Raw genomic sequence first — 19,125 nt, 5'->3', positions numbered from 1 at the left:
TCAGCATAGAAATGGTCAGGAACTAGAAAGAAGAGGAAATATAATCATGGTGAAGCCCCGGTTCCCAACAGCTGCCCACCAATGCCTGTGTCCCCAGGAAAGAGGCCCCCACCCCTTCATCTCTTCCTCCTATATCTCCTTTTCTCTCCTCTCCATAAAGTGATGCCTTTGACTACAACTATGGCATAGGCCTCATACGGATGCCAGGAGGGTTAAGCCTGGCTACTCAACACCAAGCTCAAGGTGAGTGAAAAGAGGTGGGCCTAAAAGAAGGATGTGGTGTGAGAGGTACAGAAATTGGCTCTCAAAGACAGTCTGGGAGGCAAATGAACTCATCTAGAGTTACCAAGACCTAAGACTGAATAGAATTGGGTACCAGGATGTGAGAGAAATGAATTTTGCTTAAGCTTTAGTTCTCCTGAAATTTTTAGGGTGGGGGAAAGCTTTAAAGGTATTTTCTAAATTCAGGTGGGAGAAATTTGGATCAAAAGATACAACATAGCAGGGTGAGCTGGAGTGTGGTCAGGAAGGGCTATGGCCCAATTCTAGAGAAGGGTTTCTGGTACTACCCCAATCCTAATAACATTACACATCTTACCAGTTAAATTTTGGGCATCCTTAGCAAAAAGATAACATTATTTTACGTTATACCCCCACTTTTCCCAGTAAACCCAGCATATTTGGATGTCATAGGGATGGACACTTCGCAAGGAGACCAATCCTGAAACATGTCCTATTTTAGGAAAAACAGAGTTGTAGAGTGGGTTAGAGAAGCAGGCACCAAGGAAAATAAAAAGGGAATGTGGCTAGTCAATGCGGAGAGAAGCCACATGACATTTCTCTAGGATAGCAATGATTCTCTTAGGGAAGGAGAGGTATTATACTGAATTAGCAGCAACTGCTCAGCTGGATCAGAAGTTTGTCTTTCTTTTCTTCTCTTTTCTCAGGCAGCAGCCTTACTCCAGCAGCCTCAACGTTCCAATCCAAGCAAGGCCGGAGGGCAGTAGACGCGTACTGGCTCAGTGATGATGAAGGTGGGGACTCCCCAGGAAGTCCCAAGTTCTCCAAGTTCCAGGGAGAATAGGAAAGGGAAGACAGTGACATATAAACCAGAAAGGACTAGAAAATGAACTCTGCATTTACCAAGTACCCAATACTCTCCTCCGACCTCAGAGGACAACTGTGGTGTTTAAAGGCCAACAGAAAAGCCCGTGTTGCTGGAACAGCGCAAACAAGGAACTGAGTAGCAGATCAAAGTGGTAAGCAGCGAAGGGCACAGTGGATCACAGAGGGCCTCACAGGTCTCTAAAATGACTCTGGTTTTTCTTTTCACGTAAGAAAGCACTGAGGGTTTTGAGCAGAAGAGTAACATGATCTGGCTTCCACGCTAACACTATTCACTCTGACTGCTATGTGGAGAATTGACTCTAAGTTGGCAATGGGGAAAGGAGACAGAGCAGCTACTGCAATAATCTTGAAGACACATAATTCTGGCTATTAAGCATCCAAGTGGAGGTGCCAATGGGCAGCTAGGTATTTGGGATAGAAGTCCAGGTTGGAACTATAACTGGGAGTAACCCTCATCAAAATGATTTTAATGTATACAACTAGATGAAGTCACTGCAGGTGTATGTGTCAAGAGAGCAGTCTGAGGACTAAACTCTGTGGAGATGAGAAACTAGCCAAGGAGATTAAGAAAGGGCAGTCAGTAAGCTAGGAGGCAGACCACAGAATGCATCCTAAAGCCAAGTAAGGAAACTTTTCAAAGACGGAGTGTCAAATGCTGCTGATAGTTTCTGAGGATGAAGAATACACCATCGGATTTAGCTATGTGCAGGTCATTAGTGACCGTGATAAGAATAGTTTTGGTGGAGATTTAATAGGGAACTGGTGGAGAGAAATTGAAGACAAGTCTAAGTTTTGCTGTAAAGTGGAACACAAAAATGGGAAGCAGCTAGAAGGGCAAATGGGGACAAGCAGGCATTATTTGTACAATGAGGAAAACAGTGGCATATTTGTGTGCTGACGGCAAGATTCAGGAGAGAAGGAAATATTGACTCTCCAGGAAAAGAGGGAGAATTATCCCTTTTTTTGAGAGAGAGTCTTGCTCTGTCACTCAGGCTGGCATGCAGTGGCACAATCTTGGCTCACTGCAACCTCCACCTCCTGGGTTCAAGCGATTCTCATGCCCGAGTAGTTGGGATTACAGGCGTGCGACACCACGCCAGCTGATTTTTTGTATTTTTAGGAGAGGAGTTTCACCATGCTGGTCAGGCTGGTCTTGAACTCCTGGCCTCAAGTGATCCACCTGCCTTGGTCTCCCAGTGCTGGGATTACAGGCGTGAGCCACTGCACCCAGCCCTGACTTCTAATCAGTAAAATATCCTCCTATCCACGGTGACAATCCAGTGTCCTCTGAGAAGCAAAATCAGCTCTGGTTGGGAACCACTGGTTTATGGTAACAGGAGGAAGGCAGAGTACATGGGTACAGATGCTGGAAGGTGGTTAGCTTCAGGGGCAGAAGCTTGTAAATGTATACCGATTGCTTCTATTTTCTTACTGAAATAGGAACTAAGGTAAGAGTCAGAATAGGGGGAGAGGTTAAGAGATTTGAGGGCTCAGAAGGGATGAAACAGTCACCAGAGAAGAGGGCAAGTGAAAGGACTAGAGAGATGGAATATTTCTGGGTGGCATAAAGGACCCATTTTAGTGTCATGGTCATAAGTTTAAAGTAAGATCAGTCAGCATGGCTATTTTTTACTAGCCCTTTCAGCTGCATGGGTCTAAAGTAGGTGATAAGTTGAATATGACAAAAGCAAAAGAGGGGAAGGGAAATGAGGTGGATTATGGGAATTTAGCTGAAGGAGGGAAATAAAAATATGTGGGGGATAAAATCTGTAGAAAGGAAGTATGATCAATGGACCGTAGGTCCTGGTGAAGGGATGAACTGTTGGATTTAGCATACTAAAGAAAATGAACTGGAAAGACAGGAGGTGGTAGTAGTCGAGAGCGGGATGTCTGAAACTGAGATGTGGAGGATCTGCAGCTCTAGAACATGACCAGGGAAATAAGTGGCTGAAGTGGGTGTTAGTATGATCTACCTGAATATTGAAATCATCAAGATTTATGACAAAAGTGGTGTTCGTGTGGTAGTTTGTTTCAAAGCAGAAGGGTACTAGGGATGAGGGACAATGGTCTGGAAACAGTATTAGGACACGTGCACCACCTCCAGGCCCAGTGGTACAATGGGTGTTGAAGGGAAAATGCCACCACTACCGAGGTGGTAGGAGAAGCAGAGTCCTCATAAGAAACCAAGTATGAAGAGCATAAATGTGAAGGGAACATTCAGAGAAGAGGCTGAGGATACAGAGAATTTGACAAATGACTGGCCATCAGTTCCAGAGGGCACAGTGGAAGAGCTTCTAGAGTTGGAAAAGGTAGTAGATGGAGACAAAACAGAGTGGAGATACATGTTATTAAGTGTAAAAGATGAGATGACTCAGTAGTTTAGGACTAATTGTGATGACTGATATCAACAAGAGAAAGGGTATGAGATTCGTTCTGTTGTTTGTGGTAGGGAGGGATGTGCATCTGCGGGCATTCCTCAAGCCTGCCAATGGACGTGCATGTAGGAGAAAGTACATGGAGTAGAGGCAGTTTTAGAGTTACAAATTAGACCAATCTCCAGGCTGTTTGTTTGTTTTTAAGAGACAAGGTTTTGTTCTGTCACTCAGGCTGGAGTGCAGTGGCTCAACCACAGCTCACTGCAACCTCAAACTCCTGGGCTCAAGCTATCTTCCAGCCTCAGCCTCCCTTGGAGCTGGGACTACAGATGTGCGCCACCGTGCCCAGATAATTTTTAAATTTTTCAAATAGATGGTGTCTTCCTATTTGCCCAGGCTGGGCTCAAACTCCTGGGCTCAAGGGATCCTCCTGACTTGGCCTCCCAAAGCACTGGGATAACAGGTGTGAGCCACTGCACACAGCCTCCAGGCTATTTTAAGAGAAGTCTTGCATACCTGCTTCAAAGAATTTAAATGAGAGGATGAATGTAAAGCAGTTAGCACAGGACCTGATACTATAATAATAGTTATGATAATACTATTGTTGCCAGGCACAATGGCATGCTTACTCAGGAGGCTGAGGTAGTAAGACTGCTTGAGCCCAGTTCAAGACCAGCCTGGGAAACACAGCAAGATTCCGTTTCTTAAAAAAAAAAAGATACCTCATTCTTGGTTCCACAGCAGCAAGCTCCAACAAGAATTTATCCAGCACCAAATCTATATTGGTCCTGAACAACACAATCTAATCACCAACATACAAAACCAAAACACTAAAAATATTTTATTGCTGAGTCATCCTGGGGTTCCATAAAGGACCCCAAGCCTTGCTTGGAGTCTATAGCTTTGCTAGGACTCCCATGACATCAGGATAGAGATTGAGGCACGGGGTCCTTTGGGTTCCGATTAAGGAACTATCTACTCTGATTCTGTGAATCTTATTAGTCCCTCCAGGTCACCTCTACTTCATCTGTCCGATACCTGTGGAAAAACAGAAGAAACATGGTGGAGAGCCAGCCCTTAACATCTTCCATTCTTCTCTGCCCTCATGTTCCTGGACTCTCTTCCCTGCTGGTTTTGTCTACATCCCAATAATCTACCCTCACCAAGAGGTGAATCACTCACCTCTGTGTAACCCCAGAATCACTGAGTGGGGTTCTGTGTCCGGCCCGAAACATCTCCCAGCCAGCCTGGGCTATCATGGCTCCATTGTCAATACAGAATCTGGGATGCAAGAGATACGAAAATTGGGATCTAAGGGTGGAAAATCACTATAACAGGAGAAGTAAAAAAGAAACCAAAGGGAAAGTGTCTTTACCTCTCATCTGTAGCAAAAAGCAGGGCTCCACGTTCCTGGCACATCGTTGTCATCATCTCCTGTAGCCTCACATTACCTACAAAGAGGTAGGGAATGGGATTAGCTTGGTTTTAGCTATCTCTTCATGGTCCAGCAGAACACATCATGTGCACTTACTTAGAACAATGATGCAGGGGACTAGAGGCAAGGATTGGGAAGCCTACTCCAAACCCTTAATGATTTAGAGTATCAGGAGGAAGACGCACAGTGCTAAGAATAGGAAAGAGGAATACTTCAATAATACATACACCCCACTCCTCCCACAATGAGGGCCTCCTGGGAGCCACAATGTGCCATGGCTCGCTCTGTGATCTCTACCAGCATTGCAAACACAGTTTCCTGTCAGGGACAGATAAGGAGAAAATATTAGAGGGGCATCCCAGATTAGTTCTGCTCTACAATATAAAACCTTCTCCAGCCCCAACTTTCTGTGCCAGCTTTTTACTGCATTACCTGCAGGGAGAAACACAGATCCTCAGGAGTACACTCGCCTGTGGCCAGCATCCGATGGGCTACATCCTACAATTAAAGGGAAAAACAAAAGAATCGACAAATCATGGCTTTGGGATTACATGAAAGCAAAAATTAATGCATTCGGAGGGTCACCATGTTTCACCACAATTCAAGTTACCAGCACATCCTGTACCACATTCCCTTCACTGGCATCATGTGTAGAATGAGCAAAATTCATTTAAGATGCCATCATTACTTTTTGAATGCTTGTCCTGACATCTCTCACCCCTTACTTATCCTGCTTAATTTTTCACCTGTACTCATCATCATCTGGCACTTCATTATTTCCCTCTTTCTTATCTCCCCCGCCCCCCCATTTAGAATCTAAGCTCCATGTAGGCAGGGATTTTTGTTTTGCTCCATGCTGCATCTCTACTATCTAGAACGGTATCTGGCACACAGAGATATTCAATGAATACCTTCTAAATGAATCTACCCAGCACATGATATGGACCAGTACTATGCTATATGAATATACTGAGCTATATGAAATACAATGGTAAGTAAAACAGATACGCTTCATTTAAAAAGCAGGAAAGTGCCCCTGTCTCATCACCTCTCTCACACTCACCTCAATGAAAGACAGGATCCCTGAGAATGAGACGTCCATCCCCTTTACAGTGTATGGCAGCTCAACTAGCTTCTTGCCTCTGTGTGGGAATAAGTATATGAGGCACTAAGCCTAGTCAGCTGGCTTCTCACCCTCCAAAGCCCCTCCCAAATTTTGTTAATATATACCATATATGGGGAAATCCCTGAAGCCCCAGCAGCCAGCCTGCTTCCACCTTATGTCCCCTTACCGCTTTGCCATCTGTTCAATGTTGTATCCTGGACTTGGGTCATTAGAAATCTAGCAGAAGAAAAAAATAAGGAAGGAGGGAATGGAAGAGGATGAAATCAGATACGCAGGAAGCGTAAGAAGCTTATTTACTATTTCCTCCCTCCACCTCCATGGCTTCCCAAAAATTCACCCACATTTTATGTTCTCTGCAGCCCCACTGGCTTACCTTCAGCACTCGAGCAAAACGATCCAGACAATTACCCACTGCAATATCGATGGTTTCCCCAAAGATACGGTAGCGATGTTCCGAGTATGCAATCACCTAAGGGTGATGAGGATGTCCATGAAACCCCAAGTCTGTAAAGAGGATTGTTTGGCTTTGGGAGAAAAACATAGCAGAGGATCAACATGACCACCAGGGCTTCCAATAAGAAGTGGAAGAAAGGTGTTTCCCGAATGGTGAATGGGTAGTTTTTACAGCTCTGATCTGAGAAGAAATCTGTATACCCTGAGGATTCCAGGAACAGATTCCTAGATGGTCTAGGTTCAGGCAGAAATAAATTGTCATTTCAAATACATTTGTTTTCCGGCTTAGAAGTTCCTAATATATCCCTTAAATGCAGTCTTGACAGTAGGGAACAGGCTTTTCTGCTTGGAGGCAGAGAACATGAATCCTTCTAAATTATGACACAGTGGCAGTGGTATTTGTTTTTTTGACACAGGGTCTCGCTCTGTCTCCCAGGCTGGAGTGGAGTGGTGTGATCACAGCTCACTGTAGCCTCCACCTCCCAGGCTCAAAGGATCCTCCCACCTCAGCTTCCTGAGTGGCTGGGCTACCATGTGTGGCTAATTTTTATAGTTTTGTAGAGATGGGGTCTCACTATGTTGCCCAGTCTGGTCTCAAACTCCTGGTCTCAAGCAATTTACCTGCCTCGGCCTCTCAAAGTGCTGGGATTATAGGTGTGAACCACGGTATCCAGCTGGGCAGTGGTATTTAGAACCAAGAAGCAGAGTTGAAGAACTCAAAAATCTCATATGGAGTCAGACTAATGGCCCAGCCAAGTCAGCAATGGCAATTCACTTAGGGCCATTTTTTTTTTTTTTTTTTTTTTTTTTGAGACAGAGTCTTGCTCTGTCACCCAGGCTGGAGTGCAATGGCGTGATCTCAGCTCACTGTAACCTCTGCCTCCTGGGTTCAAGCAATTCTCCTGCCTCAGCCTCCCAAGTAGCTGGGATTACAGGCACCCACCACCACGCCCAACTACTTTTTTGTATTAAGGCCATTCTTCATATGTGACCAACTTTTAGCACAGAGAATATCTGTCACCTACTGACACATATGCTGCAGACTTATAACACCGAGGGCTTCCTACGAACCTTAAGAAGTCCCTTTCCCTTCTCAGTGCTGTTAGGGATTTCTTCCCTTTCTGATACAGATCTTAATCTGCTGACAAAAAGACAGTAACAAAGGAGAAGGAAAAATCCTGCCTTTCTGCTTCTGCTATCCATTCCTCTCCACCTAATTACCCTCCCTGTTTCTTACACCTAAGCAAACATTAAAAGAGAAGAGGAAGACAAAACCATCACTGCTCCTTTTCATCAACTCTTGTAGCCTCCATTATACTTTCCGCAACCCAAGTCCCTAACCTTGTATGTCATCCTTCAGTCCTCAACCAACTACTTGCCCTCTACCTGCTGAAGTTTCTGCATCGTTTTCATGGGAAACATGTGCCTCATCTTCTCGACACAACCCTTTCATGAGCTGGGGACAATGCTAAACTATTTCTAATAATAATCAAGTGTTCTGTTGGAAAGGAATCCAATACCAACCTTAAAAAGGTCACATAAGGTAACCCAAACAACTTTAGCTTCACCTATAAATTTAAAATACCTTCTGGCCAGGCACGGTGGCTCACACCTGTAATCCCAGCACTTAGGGAGGCCAAGGCAGGTGGATCACCTGAGGTCAGGAGTTCAAGGCCAGCCTGACCAACGGGGTGAAACCCCGTCTCTACTAAAAACGCAAAAAATTCGCCAGGTATGGTGGCGGGTGCCTGTAATCCCAGCTACTCGGGAGTAGAGAAGAATAGTTTGAACCTGTGAGGCAGAGGTTGCAATGAGCCAAGGTTGCACCATCGCACTCCAACCTGGACAATAAGAGCAAAACTCTGTCTCAAATAAATAAATAAATAAGATAAAATAAAATAAAATACCTTCTATAATTTACAAAGTATTTTTTAAAGTTATTTATATTTCTAAACTCTTAGAATAACAAAGTCTACATAATTATTCCCAGTAATATAAAAACAAAACATGTAGTTGCCCTAAAATAATAAATCAGGTAGTGGCCTTTAGTTGTTTTTTTTTGTTTTTTGTTTGTTTGTTTTTTTGAGACAGAGTTTTGCTCTTGTTGCCCAGGTTGGAGTGCAATGGTGCGATCTCAGTGCACCGCAACCTCCGCCTCCTGGGTTCAAATGATTCTCCTGCCCAGCCTCCGGAGTTGCTAGGATTACAGGCACCCGCCACCACGCCAAATTAATTTTTGTTATTTTTAGTACAGATGGGGTTTTGCCATGTTGGCCAGGCTGGGCTCAAACTCCTGACCTCAGATGATCCACCCGCCTCGACCTCCCAAAGTGCTGGAATTACAGGCATGAGTTGCCGTACCCAGCAACCATTAGTTTCAATTGCTAAGATTTACAGAAAAAATAAGCTTCGAAATAATGCCAAGATCTTTCAGATATTCATTATTTTGAAGATTTCAATCCTTTTCAATCCCATTCATTCCTTTCCTGAAGTAGAAATTCCTAATCTTTATAATCAGATATAAAGTCTGATAATGATAAACCATCTAATGTTCTGATCATGCTGCCAAAATTTGCAATGTTACAAACTGTGTTGGGGGTTTTCTGGTCTACAGTATTTTAGGTTCAGATGAGTCCATCTTTGTTCCTGACATTCCCATGACTCAGGTAGAACAAAGAAGATACTGGTTCAGTGCCTCAGAAATTGAGATGGAGTGGGTAGAGCACTCTAAATACCTGCGTATTTCCTCCACTCACATACAACACGGTTGGGCTGGTGGCTCCAGTGATGAGGCGGCCCATCTCAATGTGGCCTATACAGTGGTTCACACCCACCAATGGCTTATTCCACAGCTGGGCCACAGTACGGGCCACAACAGCCACAGAAACCAGTGGGGCACCCATGCCAGGGCCTAGGGAGATAGAAATGGAAGTTATAATCCTAGAGATTGGAAAAAAACAATAGATGGGGGAAGTAAGGGATGTGAGGTGGGGTAGGGGTAGTGATGGTGGCACAGGTAAGGTGTTGGCTATTTTGACCTAGCCAGGTTGCAGGTATATTCCTCCATCGTTGACCACTCTCCCAGCCATACCCTTGGTGTATGCAATGCAATCGATATCCTGGGAGGTTAATCCAGACTCTGTTAGTGCCTCCTGCAGCAGGTCTAGGATAACAGCTCGGTGATGCCTGGCTGTATCACCCGGAAGGAATCCTAGAAAATGAACATAGGTCAGAGATCACAGGGATTTTCTGTAGCAAAGGTAGGTAGGAAGTTAAAGAAAGCAAGGGGAGTTTTAGTGATGTAGAAAGAGTCCTTTCACTTTCCCCAAGCATCCTACCTTCCATGTTTTCAGATCTACTCTTTCCGGCTTCTATATAGGCTGTTCAACTTTCAGGAATGCTCTTCTTCTTACCCTACTCAGCCTTCAGGTCTCAATGCAAGTGGTATCTACCTCATACCCTTTGGTGATCTTTTTTTTTTTTTCTCTTGAGACAGTCTCAGCTCTGTCACCCAGGCTGGAGTGCAGTGGCACGATCTCGGCTCACTGCAACCTCCGCCTCCTGAGTTCAGGCGATTCTTCTGCCTCAGCCTCCCGAGTAGCTAGGACCAGAGGCGACACCATCACGCCCAGCTAACTTTTGTATTTTTAGTAGAGACGGGGTTTCACCATATTGGCCAGGCTGGTCTCGAACTCCTGACCTCGTGATCCGCCTGCCTCGGCCTCCCAAAGTGCTGGGATTACAGGCCTGAGCCACCGTGCCCGGCCTTTGGTGATCTTCTTTCTCTGTGACCCTACAGAACTCTATAGATGATGATGTCATTTATTTAACATAACAATTATAGCATTATAATTTTCTATGGTTTACTCAGCTTAATCATGAGTATCTCAAAGCACTGAGTATTTTATTTATCTTTGTATTCCCAGTGCCCAAGTGCCTAGAAGAGTGAATGCTAAACATACATATATATTTCAAATGAGTAATCTGTCACATCACCACCTGTTCAGGGAGGCTTTTCAGATACATGCAAGTCAGCTGCCCTCTCCTACGTATGCAAGTGTTTGAGGGGAGAGTAGGCAAGATATAATAGCTTATTTAAAATATCAATTAAAAGTTGTAATGTGTTTTGTACTTTTTTTTTTTTTTGAGACAGAGTTTCACTCTTGATGCCCAGGCTGGAGTGCAATGGCACCATCTCGGCTCACCGCAACCTCTGTCTCCCTGGTTCAAGCAATTCTCCTGCCTCAGCCTCCCGAGTTTACAGGCATGCGCCACCATGCCCGGTTAATTTTTTGTATTTTTTAGTGGAGACAGGGTTTCTCCGTGTTGGTCAGGCTGGTCTCGAACCCCGACTTCAGGTGATCTGCCCGCCTTGGCCTCCCAAAGTGCTGGGATTACAGGAGTGAGCTACTACGCCCAGCCGTGTTTGGTACTTTCATCTAATCTTCAAGACCTAATGATACAGGTATTATTCCCATTTTAAAAACAAAGACCAGGCCCGGACGGTGGCTCATGCCTGTAATTTCCACACTTTGGGAGGCTGGGGTGGGCGGATCATCTGAGGTCAGGAGTTCGAGACCAGCTTGGCCTGGTGAAACCCTGACTCTACTAAAAATACAAAAATTAGCTGGGTGTGGTGGCACACACCTATAGTCCTAGCTACTTGGGAGGCTGGGGTAGAAGAATCGCTTGAACCTGGAAGGCAGAGATTGCAGTGAGCCGAGATCGTGCCATTGCATTGCAGCCTGGGCGACAGAGTAAGACTCTATCTCAAAAAAAAAAATTGTAATCCTAGATTTGGAGGCCGAGGGGGGATCAGAGGTCAGAGTCGAGACCAGGTGAAACCCCGTCCTATAAAATACAAAAAATCAGCTGTAGTCCCAGCTACTCGGAGAGGCTGAGGCAGGAGAATGGCGTGAACTCGGGAGGTGGAGATTGCAGTGAGCCGAGATTGCGCCACTGCACTCCAGCCTGGGCAACAGAGCAAGACTCCGTCTCAAAAAAAAATAAAATAAAATAAAAAAAATAAAAAATAATAAAAAATAAAGACCAAATGTCCAAAACAAAAATATTTAATATGAACATAGCAAAGCCAGCCAGTTCTGTCTGACATGTAAGCCAGGAGTCTTTCCACTCTCATCTCTCTACTCATCCTAGAATACTTCAAATTTTTTTAAAAAAGAGAGTGTATATTCAGGGCAACTGGAATCTATACTCCTGCTAAGCGTTTTTTAAACAGAATATTTCGAGTCCATCTCTATTATACTGTTTATCATGCTGTAGTATAAACATCTATTTATATGTCTGACTCCACAGCAGTATAACATCTATTTCTGAATACTTAGCACATAAAACGCGCTCAGTAAAAGGTAAATGAACTCATCAGATCCACGTCCAAGTGCTTGTAACTCTTCTAGTCATCAGCCTTGTGACGTTAATGTCACATAATTTCAATGAGACTCGGATCAAAAGCCGCACCTCACTAGTATTTAGGAAGATGGAAGGCTGATTCTGTGCGGGGAAGTGCGCGGAAAACTCTTAAGTCCTCTACTCACCCACCTGTGCCCGGAGGCGTGACATAAGTCCGCCGCGGGTTCGCCAGCACTTTGCCATCCCGCACCACACCCACGCCAATCTTATTGGCGCTGCCTTCAAAACCCAGCACCGCCGGCATGGCGGAGCCTGGGAGAAAACGCTGACAGGACTCCTAGCAATGTCAGCAGCTGTGGAGGTCCTCACTAGTCCGCGCAATGTCAGGAGCTGTGGAGGTCCTCACTAGTCCGCGCTGGGCCGCAGCTTTCCGGAGCGCAGAGGAAGCTGGCCAGCCTGCAGATAGCACCGGGAGAGACACCGCAGAACTCCCGCGAGCGGAGACCCGCCAAGGCCCCTCCAGGGACCTGTCTTCCTAACTGCCAGGGACGCCGAGCCGACTCTGTGCCTTACATTCCTATCCGTTTTCCTATCTCTTTCCCGTGGTCCAGCCCAGCCTTCTCCACTGTTTTTTTCCCTCTTGCACAGTTAGAATCTGAAGCCAGTGTGACACAATGTGCTGTGCATCTGGCACAACGATAAACAGCCCGAGGGAGGGTTGGGGCCCTAAGTCTCCTAGAGAATTAGAGAAGAGAGGCGAGGCGAAGAGTCTCCGTCACGTGGTGTCAGACAGACCAGTCACGCGCATTCTTTGGTCACGTGAAGCGTGCCTGTGATCACGTGACCAGGTCCACTACCCACGTGGGAGCTCAGCGTGCATCCTTCTTTGTGTTCGGGTTAGGAGGAGCTAGGCTGCCATCGGACCGGTGCAGATACGGGGTTGCTCTTTTGCTCGTAAGAGGGGCTTCGCTGGCAGTTTGAACGGCAAGCTTGAGTCAGGACCCTTAATTAAGATCCTCAATTGGCTGGAGGGCAGATCTCGCGAGTAGTGTACAAGGCACTATGAAATGATCTAGTTTCGTGGGTGAGGGGCTGAAGGGCCTATGATGCACGGAGGCGGGGAAAGGATTTAGAGATAACATGGTTTGAAAGGCGGGACCTGGTGCGGGGACGCTTTTGGGAGGAGTCTTCTCCCCAGCCTTAGCTGGTTTCAGGATTTCTTTGCGTCTGTAGGCAACGCGGTAAAAATATTGCTTCGGTGGGTGACGCGGTACAGCTGCCGAAGGGCGTTCGTTCCGGGAATGCCGAAGCGTGGGAAAAAGGGAGCGGTGGCAGAAGACGGGGATGAGCTCAAGATAGGTAAGAGAATGAAATGAGCCCTTCTTCCTAGAAGCTGCGGCGGGGGTATTTGTAATTCCCTTGATGTACGGTAAGTACGGGCCGACTCATTTCTGCAGGGGTTTGTGAAGAACTCGCAGTAACCGTAGGCTTTCGTTGGGTCTATAGTTAACGCCGGATCGCAGTTGGAAACCACCAGCTTTTTGTCAGTATGTGTTACTCATTTTATAGAGCCAGAGACCAAGAAGAGTAAGACGGCCGCAAAGAAAAATGACAAAGAGGCAGCAGGAGAGGGCCCAGCCCTGTATGAGGACCCCCCAGATCAGAAAACCTCACCCAGTGGCAAAACTGCCACACTCAAGATCTGCTCTTGGAATGTGGATGGGCTTCGAGCCTGGATTAAGAAGAAGGGATTAGATGTAAGTGGAATTTGAGGGGAAGAGACATTCTTTAGTATTGAATCGTCTTAGGGTTTAGTCACCCCTTTTCTCCGTTTAGCCTTCAGGCTGTTTTATTTTTCTCCTGCCCGCAGTTTTCTGTGGGGCTTCCCCAGTCTTGCCAGTTGTATTTCCTAAATGTCTGTTCCTTCACTTCCATTGCCATTTTCTTTTCTAATGTTCTCTCCTCTTCCCAGAATGTTGCAAAAACCTCTTTACTATACTTCCTCCATTTTATCTTCAGCATGTCCTCCATTCCAGTAACTATAGCTTAAAAATCTTAGCTTGCTATCCACTGCCTATAGAAAAAACACATCTCCTTAGTATAGCGTGTAAGACTTTCTTACCTCTCTGTATTTGTTTTCATTTATCTAGCTTAGAATTGTTTAAATATTGTGCTGCTTGACTCGAACTCCTTAGGCCAAGAGACTGTTTAACCTGTGCATATCTATGACTTAGCATATAGATTATTCAATAAATGTTCTGCTGAATTGTTAATACATTTTCCACCTTTCTTTTCACTTACAGTGGGTAAAGGAAGAAGCCCCAGATATACTGTGCCTTCAAGAGACCAAATGTTCAGAGAACAAACTACCAGCTGAACTTCAGGAGCTGCCTGGACTCTCTCATCAATACTGGTCAGCTCCTTCAGACAAGGAAGGGTACAGTGGCGTGGGCCTGCTTTCCCGCCAGTGCCCACTCAAAGTTTCTTACGGCATAGGTGAGACCCTATTGATGCCTAATGCCTGAACTCTTCAAAACCAATTGCTAAGTCTCCATCTCTGCCCCACCTCTTGATTGCTTTCCCTTCTCTTATAGTTTTTTATTGCTAATTCTGTTTCATTTCTGTAGGCGAGGAGGAACATGATCAGGAAGGCCGGGTGATTGTGGCTGAATTTGACTCGTTTGTGCTGGTAACAGCATATGTACCTAATGCAGGCCGAGGTCTGGTACGACTGGAGTACCGGCAGCGCTGGGATGAAGCCTTTCGCAAGTTCCTGAAGGGCTTGGCTTCCCGAAAGCCCCTTGTGCTGTGTGGAGACCTCAATGTGGCACATGAAGAAATTGACCTTCGCAACCCCAAGGGAAACAAAAAGAATGCTGGCTTCACGCCACAAGAGCGCCAAGGCTTTGGGGAATTACTGCAGGCTGTGCCACTGGCTGACAGCTTTAGGCACCTCTACCCCAACACACCCTATGCCTATACCTTTTGGACTTACATGATGAATGCTCGATCCAAGAATGTTGGTTGGCGCCTTGATTACTTTTTGTTGTCCCACTCTCTGTTACCTGCATTGTGTGACAGCAAGATCCGTTCCAGGGCCCTCGGCAGTGATCACTGTCCTATCACCCTATACCTAGCACTGTGACACCACCCCTAAATCACTTTGAGCCTGAGAAATAAGCCCCCTCAACTACCATTCCTTCTTTAAACACTCTTCAGAGAAATCTGCATTCTATTTCTCATCTATAAAAATAGGAATCCTCCAACCAGGCTCCTGTGACAGACTTAGAGTTCTTTTAAGCCTAAGATTTTTTATTTGAGGGTTTTTTGTTTTTAAAAAAAAATTGAACAAAGACTACTAATGACTTTGTTTGAATTATCCACACGAAAATAAAGAGCCATAGTTTCAGCCTTGCTGTCTTTGTGTCTTACCCCTTCGTGGGGCTACACATTCCCTTCCTCCTTATATTTTCATGCACACAAGTTAACAACTGAAAAAGTGTAGAGTCATGACCTTATTTATTTACAAGCACAGGATAAGTCCCTAACCTCCCCCAAAGACTGAGCAACCCGACCCAGCCCAGTTAAATACTGCAACTGGGGGGGTAAAAAAGGTCGGAAGGAGGAATTAAGGGAAATATAGGAATAGGGGAACATATCCCACATTAAATAGTTATATACATATCAGTTCCTGTGGTTCTGTACAGAGCAGCGGCTGACCCCACCCCCACAGGACACAATGTGGGGAGAGGAGACAGGGTACTGAGGCCAGAGCCAACCTCTGGTGAAGTGCAATAGCAGCAGCAAAGTCCTAATGGTGCACAAGAGGGAGGGGAACCCCCAGGGCTACCCACCCCCACCCTGCCCTGGAATGTGTAAGGGACAGGAATGGCTCTCAGGGAGCACACAGGAAGGACAAGGCTGGAACCGTCTTTAGGGCCCAGTTTTAAGGGCAACGTTTTGCCTGCTTCACCCTAGACACAGCAACCCTTGGAGGAAAGCAGATGGTCAGCAGTGCTCTTACCTGCCCCTCCAAACCTAAGTGAGGGCCTGGTTCCTTCCTACCTCTCCCCAGGGAAAAGGAAGGCAGCTGCTTGGCTTCCTTATAGAAGCCCAGGGAGCCTTTAACTACCCCAGCTCCCTTCGTAGTGTCACTGTCCCCACCAGGGAGGGGCCAGGCACAGTCTGTGGGTCATCAGGCTCAGGAGAAGTTCTGGACAGGGTGGCTGACCTTCATACAGGCCCAATAAAGGGCCCGGCCCAAACACAGCACAGCCAACAGGATGACAAATGCCCAGGCTGCATAGATGCCTCCATATCGCCGTGCATGCTTCCATGTGCCAAACTGATGAAGATAAGGAGGGAGAAGAAAAGAAAGATGGGGTTAACGTTAGTCTCCACTACCTCCTATTAGTTCTAAGAACAGTAATAACTCACGCTTCAGTCCTTGTTCCTTATCCACATGTTAGCCACCCTCAGGGACCTTCTTAAAAGCAGAGCTGTTCAGCTCCCTTCCCTTAGGCGTAACATACTCATCCCATCCCACACTGTATCTCAGTCTTTCTTAACATCTGACAACTGAGCCAGGTTTGCAAATAGCAACTCTTAAATTAAGAATTTCACTGTCCTATCCTCATCCTACAGAGAAAGGAAGGCTGTTTTTCACTCTTTTAGTAGTAATAAGTCTGTTTGATCAGCCACCTTGCACTTTAGCTCATCCGTATCTTAAAACAAAACAAACTACTCCCCCAAGTTTCTTCCACTTTTTTTTAGGGTAGCAATTTCCCAAATCTTAGCCTATGGAGATGAGGCTGCACAATGAAAGAGGTTGGGGCAAGGGTACTCACGGCAAGGCCAGTGGCAGTGACTGCCAAAAGCAAGCCAAGCAAGAAGCAGCAGATACATCTCTTACGGGGGTATCTGCGCCCAATAGATGACCTGTGGGGAGGCAAATAGAAATGGATGCTTTCTATGGCCTTGTAGTTTTTACTCCATACATCAATAACCAGCTCAGTCCCTAATCACTTACACTTTCCTGCAGTGAGGACAACGTGCCAAGGTGCGGTCTGTGAACTCTGTCCACTATGGAGAAAGAAAACGAAAATAATAGCACAAGCAGGGTCCTCCTCAATGAGAACCTTGGGGTGGGGATGCAGAACATGTTCCCATAGGACAGACCTTTCAGGGGTCATTACCATTACTCCAAGAAATATACTCAAAATGACTCCTAGTGTCCTTTCCCCTCCCCTTCCCAATACCCCTTCCTCACCAGAAAAGTATTCTTGCAATGTCCACAGATAACCCTGACACCCATGGGTTGGGGTTCTGGACTCAGAGGTCCGGGATGCACAGGCCCCAGGTTGATGATTCTTTTGCTATACGAAAGAAAGACTGTGTTTGAAAAATTTTTAATCCTAAAAATCTTCACACAGTCCGTTTCACATTCCCCACTCCCTGCCTATTAAGTCACTCAACTTCTCTGTACACTTAAGATACTCTGTCCCCCAACTGTATACCCTCAAGAATCCTGGAGAAAGAAAGAGCACTGTTTAAACTTCAGGTCCCCAATTCCCCTCCGCCCTCAGGATAACACACCCAGTCCCCAAGGCTCTCTATTCTCCGAAACGACATCATTTCATCCCAGTATTTTTAATGAGAAATGAGAAAGACAGCTATAACATTCCTGAGGCACATTCAAAGCCTTTTCTCCTAAATAAACACTAGGCTCTCTCACCTTTACATTCTCAATATACGCTCATCCTTTTTTGACTTTCCAGTTCCCCACTTAGGCCCTTCCCCACCTTATGCCTCTTACCAGTAGGGCCGAGGGCATGCAATCCGTTGGGATGTCACTTTGCAGATAAGGAGACAGTTACAAGGGCATCGAACATATTTTTTCCCTGGGGGTGCATTCTTGATTGGCTAGAGAATAACAGGATCATCAGCAAGCAAACCTCTAATCCCAATCCCCTCCACTTCCCTCCAAAAACACTTTATGAGATCAGAAAAATAAGGTGCTAGCCAGGAAGGAGAAATAAAAGAAAGACTATATCATGAGATTTGCAAATAGGAACCAGGCTAGGTGAGAAAGTGAGAGAAAGTAAACATTAGCTTTGGTGAGTGGCTTCTGGGGAAATGGCTGTGTGAGACACCTGGAACTGAAACCTGGGTATCATCAAGAGCACTTGGCTAACAGCCGGAAGGTCAGGGTCTAGAACCAAGACATCAGAAAGAGGATCCAAGAAACAGGGCCCATTTCATAGATATGTAAAACTCACGGTGGCTTCATTGCAGACACCACATTTGACTACATGCTGATGCATCTTGCCTTCCACGTTGATGAGAGATTGGCAGACTCGGCAGGTGATCATAGGGGCACTCCCGCTGTCCGGGCTAGTTAAGGGTGAATAGGGGGGTGGGTCCTCCCCAGGCAACACGGCTGGATGCCCCTCGGGAAACGGGGGAAATGCTGGAGAGGAAGCAAATAGAAGGGCTGGGATCACTTACACCCCCGACTGATGCTCTACGGTGGTAGGGAAGTCTTTCTGATCTTCAACCCTCGACCAAGCTCGGAGGGCTTCTCATAATTGGCGCTTCTATCAGGTTGCTCAGAACCCCCTTCCGTCCCTAGGCTGTGGTCGCGATTGCGGTGGGAAGGAACCCTCGCCCAGTCACAGGTGCAGCAGTCCCGCACCTGGCGACTGGGACCCGCCTCCGCCCTCGGTCCCGCCCCCTCCCCGGCTTTCAGAGTACCCCGGGGAGCACCTCGGACCCGCCCCGGCTTACCCTGGGGCGGGGCATGTTTACCGGCTCCGTACGGTGGTGCGGAGGGGGTCAGGCCTCCCCCGGGCCCAGCCCCACTCCCGCCGGGCCCCACTAAACCGTTGCCGCCGGCGCCACCGTCGATGGGCTCGGACAGCAGCGGGGAACGCTCTCCATCTGCCGCCATGGCCACCACCGCCGCCTCCCGCTCAGGTCGGCGATCCGGCTCCCTTCGCCTCTGCCGTCGCCGCAGCCACCGCCACCGCCACCGCCGCTACCGGGTCTCCAGGGCGCCTGCGCGCCGCGCGCCCAGCTCACTCCGCAACCAGTGGCCTGCCCCGCCCCGTTCCGTCTAGCAGCACGTGATAGGCTATCCCCGCCCCGGTCATGCTATTATTCGCGTAGATAAACCAATTCCTGGTCCTGTGAAGGCAGCTCTCCTTTTCCATCGGGGAGCGGCGCACAAACGTCAGCTG

The 19,125-nt window shown here is 46.8% G+C and overlaps 3 protein-coding genes and 1 long non-coding RNA gene across 7 annotated transcripts; 2 read left to right on the top strand and 2 right to left on the bottom strand.

The window, feature by feature from the left end:
* The first annotated feature begins 165 nt into the window (after nt 1-165).
* Nucleotides 166-4,837, top strand: LOC131381470 (uncharacterized). Its single transcript, XR_009210219.1, has 3 exons — nt 166-243; nt 948-1,259; nt 4,506-4,837. It is a non-coding gene; the product is annotated as an uncharacterized LOC131381470 (long non-coding RNA).
* OSGEP (O-sialoglycoprotein endopeptidase) lies at nt 4,330-12,647 on the bottom strand. 2 transcript variants are annotated; one of them, XM_032179436.2, is made up of 11 exons: nt 12,077-12,647; nt 9,609-9,728; nt 9,253-9,428; nt 6,438-6,533; nt 6,231-6,280; nt 6,002-6,080; nt 5,371-5,436; nt 5,166-5,256; nt 4,879-4,954; nt 4,686-4,784; nt 4,330-4,541 (listed from the first exon to the last, which is right to left on the bottom strand). In XM_032179436.2, exons 1-11 carry the CDS (start codon nt 12,189-12,191, stop codon nt 4,502-4,504), a joined length of 1,008 nt encoding a protein of 335 aa, XP_032035327.1. In that variant the 5' UTR covers nt 12,192-12,647; the 3' UTR covers nt 4,330-4,501. The 2 variants fall into 2 exon arrangements, with proteins under 2 accessions (XP_032035327.1, XP_032035328.1); XM_032179437.2 differs by lacking the exon at nt 9,609-9,728.
* Nucleotides 12,648-12,750: 103 nt separating this feature from the next.
* APEX1 (apurinic/apyrimidinic endodeoxyribonuclease 1) lies at nt 12,751-15,296 on the top strand. 2 transcript variants are annotated; one of them, XM_032179430.2, is made up of 5 exons: nt 12,751-12,841; nt 13,121-13,246; nt 13,457-13,644; nt 14,191-14,383; nt 14,515-15,296. In XM_032179430.2, the coding sequence occupies exons 2-5, from the start codon at nt 13,189-13,191 to the stop codon at nt 15,030-15,032; spliced, it is 957 nt and encodes a 318-aa protein (XP_032035321.1). In that variant the 5' UTR covers nt 12,751-12,841; nt 13,121-13,188; the 3' UTR covers nt 15,033-15,296. The 2 variants fall into 2 exon arrangements, with proteins under 2 accessions (XP_032035321.1, XP_032035322.1); XM_032179431.2 differs by having other exon boundaries at nt 12,768-12,881.
* Nucleotides 15,297-15,374: 78 nt separating this feature from the next.
* PIP4P1 (phosphatidylinositol-4,5-bisphosphate 4-phosphatase 1) lies at nt 15,375-19,125 on the bottom strand. Of its 2 annotated transcripts, none has more exons than XM_032179432.2 (7): nt 18,674-19,125; nt 18,166-18,356; nt 17,703-17,809; nt 17,157-17,262; nt 16,917-16,969; nt 16,735-16,825; nt 15,375-16,232 (listed from the first exon to the last, which is right to left on the bottom strand). In XM_032179432.2, the coding sequence occupies exons 1-7, from the start codon at nt 18,834-18,836 to the stop codon at nt 16,089-16,091; spliced, it is 855 nt and encodes a 284-aa protein (XP_032035323.1). In that variant the 5' UTR covers nt 18,837-19,125; the 3' UTR covers nt 15,375-16,088. The 2 variants fall into 2 exon arrangements, with proteins under 2 accessions (XP_032035323.1, XP_032035324.1); XM_032179433.2 differs by having other exon boundaries at nt 18,695-19,121.

The sequence above is a fragment of the Hylobates moloch genome, unplaced genomic scaffold (genome assembly GCF_009828535.3).
Source record: "Hylobates moloch isolate HMO894 unplaced genomic scaffold, HMol_V3 SCAFFOLD_16, whole genome shotgun sequence".
Classification (NCBI taxonomy): Eukaryota; Metazoa; Chordata; class Mammalia; order Primates; family Hylobatidae; genus Hylobates; species Hylobates moloch.
This window is presented reverse-complemented; position numbering and strand designations above follow the sequence as displayed.

Excerpts from the sequence above, each read along its gene's own strand:
- OSGEP (XM_032179436.2), bottom strand. The coding sequence starts at position 12,191 with ATGCCGGCGGTGCTGGGTTTTGAAGGCAGCGCCAATAAGATTGGCGTG. Across the intron at positions 4,955-5,165 it reads CATTGTGGGAGGAGTGGGGT|GTAATGTGAGGCTACAGGAG; the intron begins GTATGTATTATT and ends ACCTCTTTGTAG. Across the intron at positions 4,542-4,685 it reads GATTCTGGGGTTACACAGAG|GTATCGGACAGATGAAGTAG; the intron begins GTGAGTGATTCA and ends GTTTTTCCACAG.
- APEX1 (XM_032179430.2), top strand. The coding sequence starts at position 13,189 with ATGCCGAAGCGTGGGAAAAAGGGAGCGGTGGCAGAAGACGGGGATGAG. Across the intron at positions 13,247-13,456 it reads CGGGGATGAGCTCAAGATAG|AGCCAGAGACCAAGAAGAGT; the intron begins GTAAGAGAATGA and ends CTCATTTTATAG. Across the intron at positions 14,384-14,514 it reads CAAAGTTTCTTACGGCATAG|GCGAGGAGGAACATGATCAG; the intron begins GTGAGACCCTAT and ends TCATTTCTGTAG.
- PIP4P1 (XM_032179432.2), bottom strand. The coding sequence starts at position 18,836 with ATGGCGGCAGATGGAGAGCGTTCCCCGCTGCTGTCCGAGCCCATCGAC. Across the intron at positions 17,810-18,165 it reads GTGTCTGCAATGAAGCCACC|CCAATCAAGAATGCACCCCC; the intron begins GTGAGTTTTACA and ends GTTATTCTCTAG. Across the intron at positions 16,970-17,156 it reads ATTGCAAGAATACTTTTCTG|TGGACAGAGTTCACAGACCG; the intron begins GTGAGGAAGGGG and ends CTTTCTCCATAG.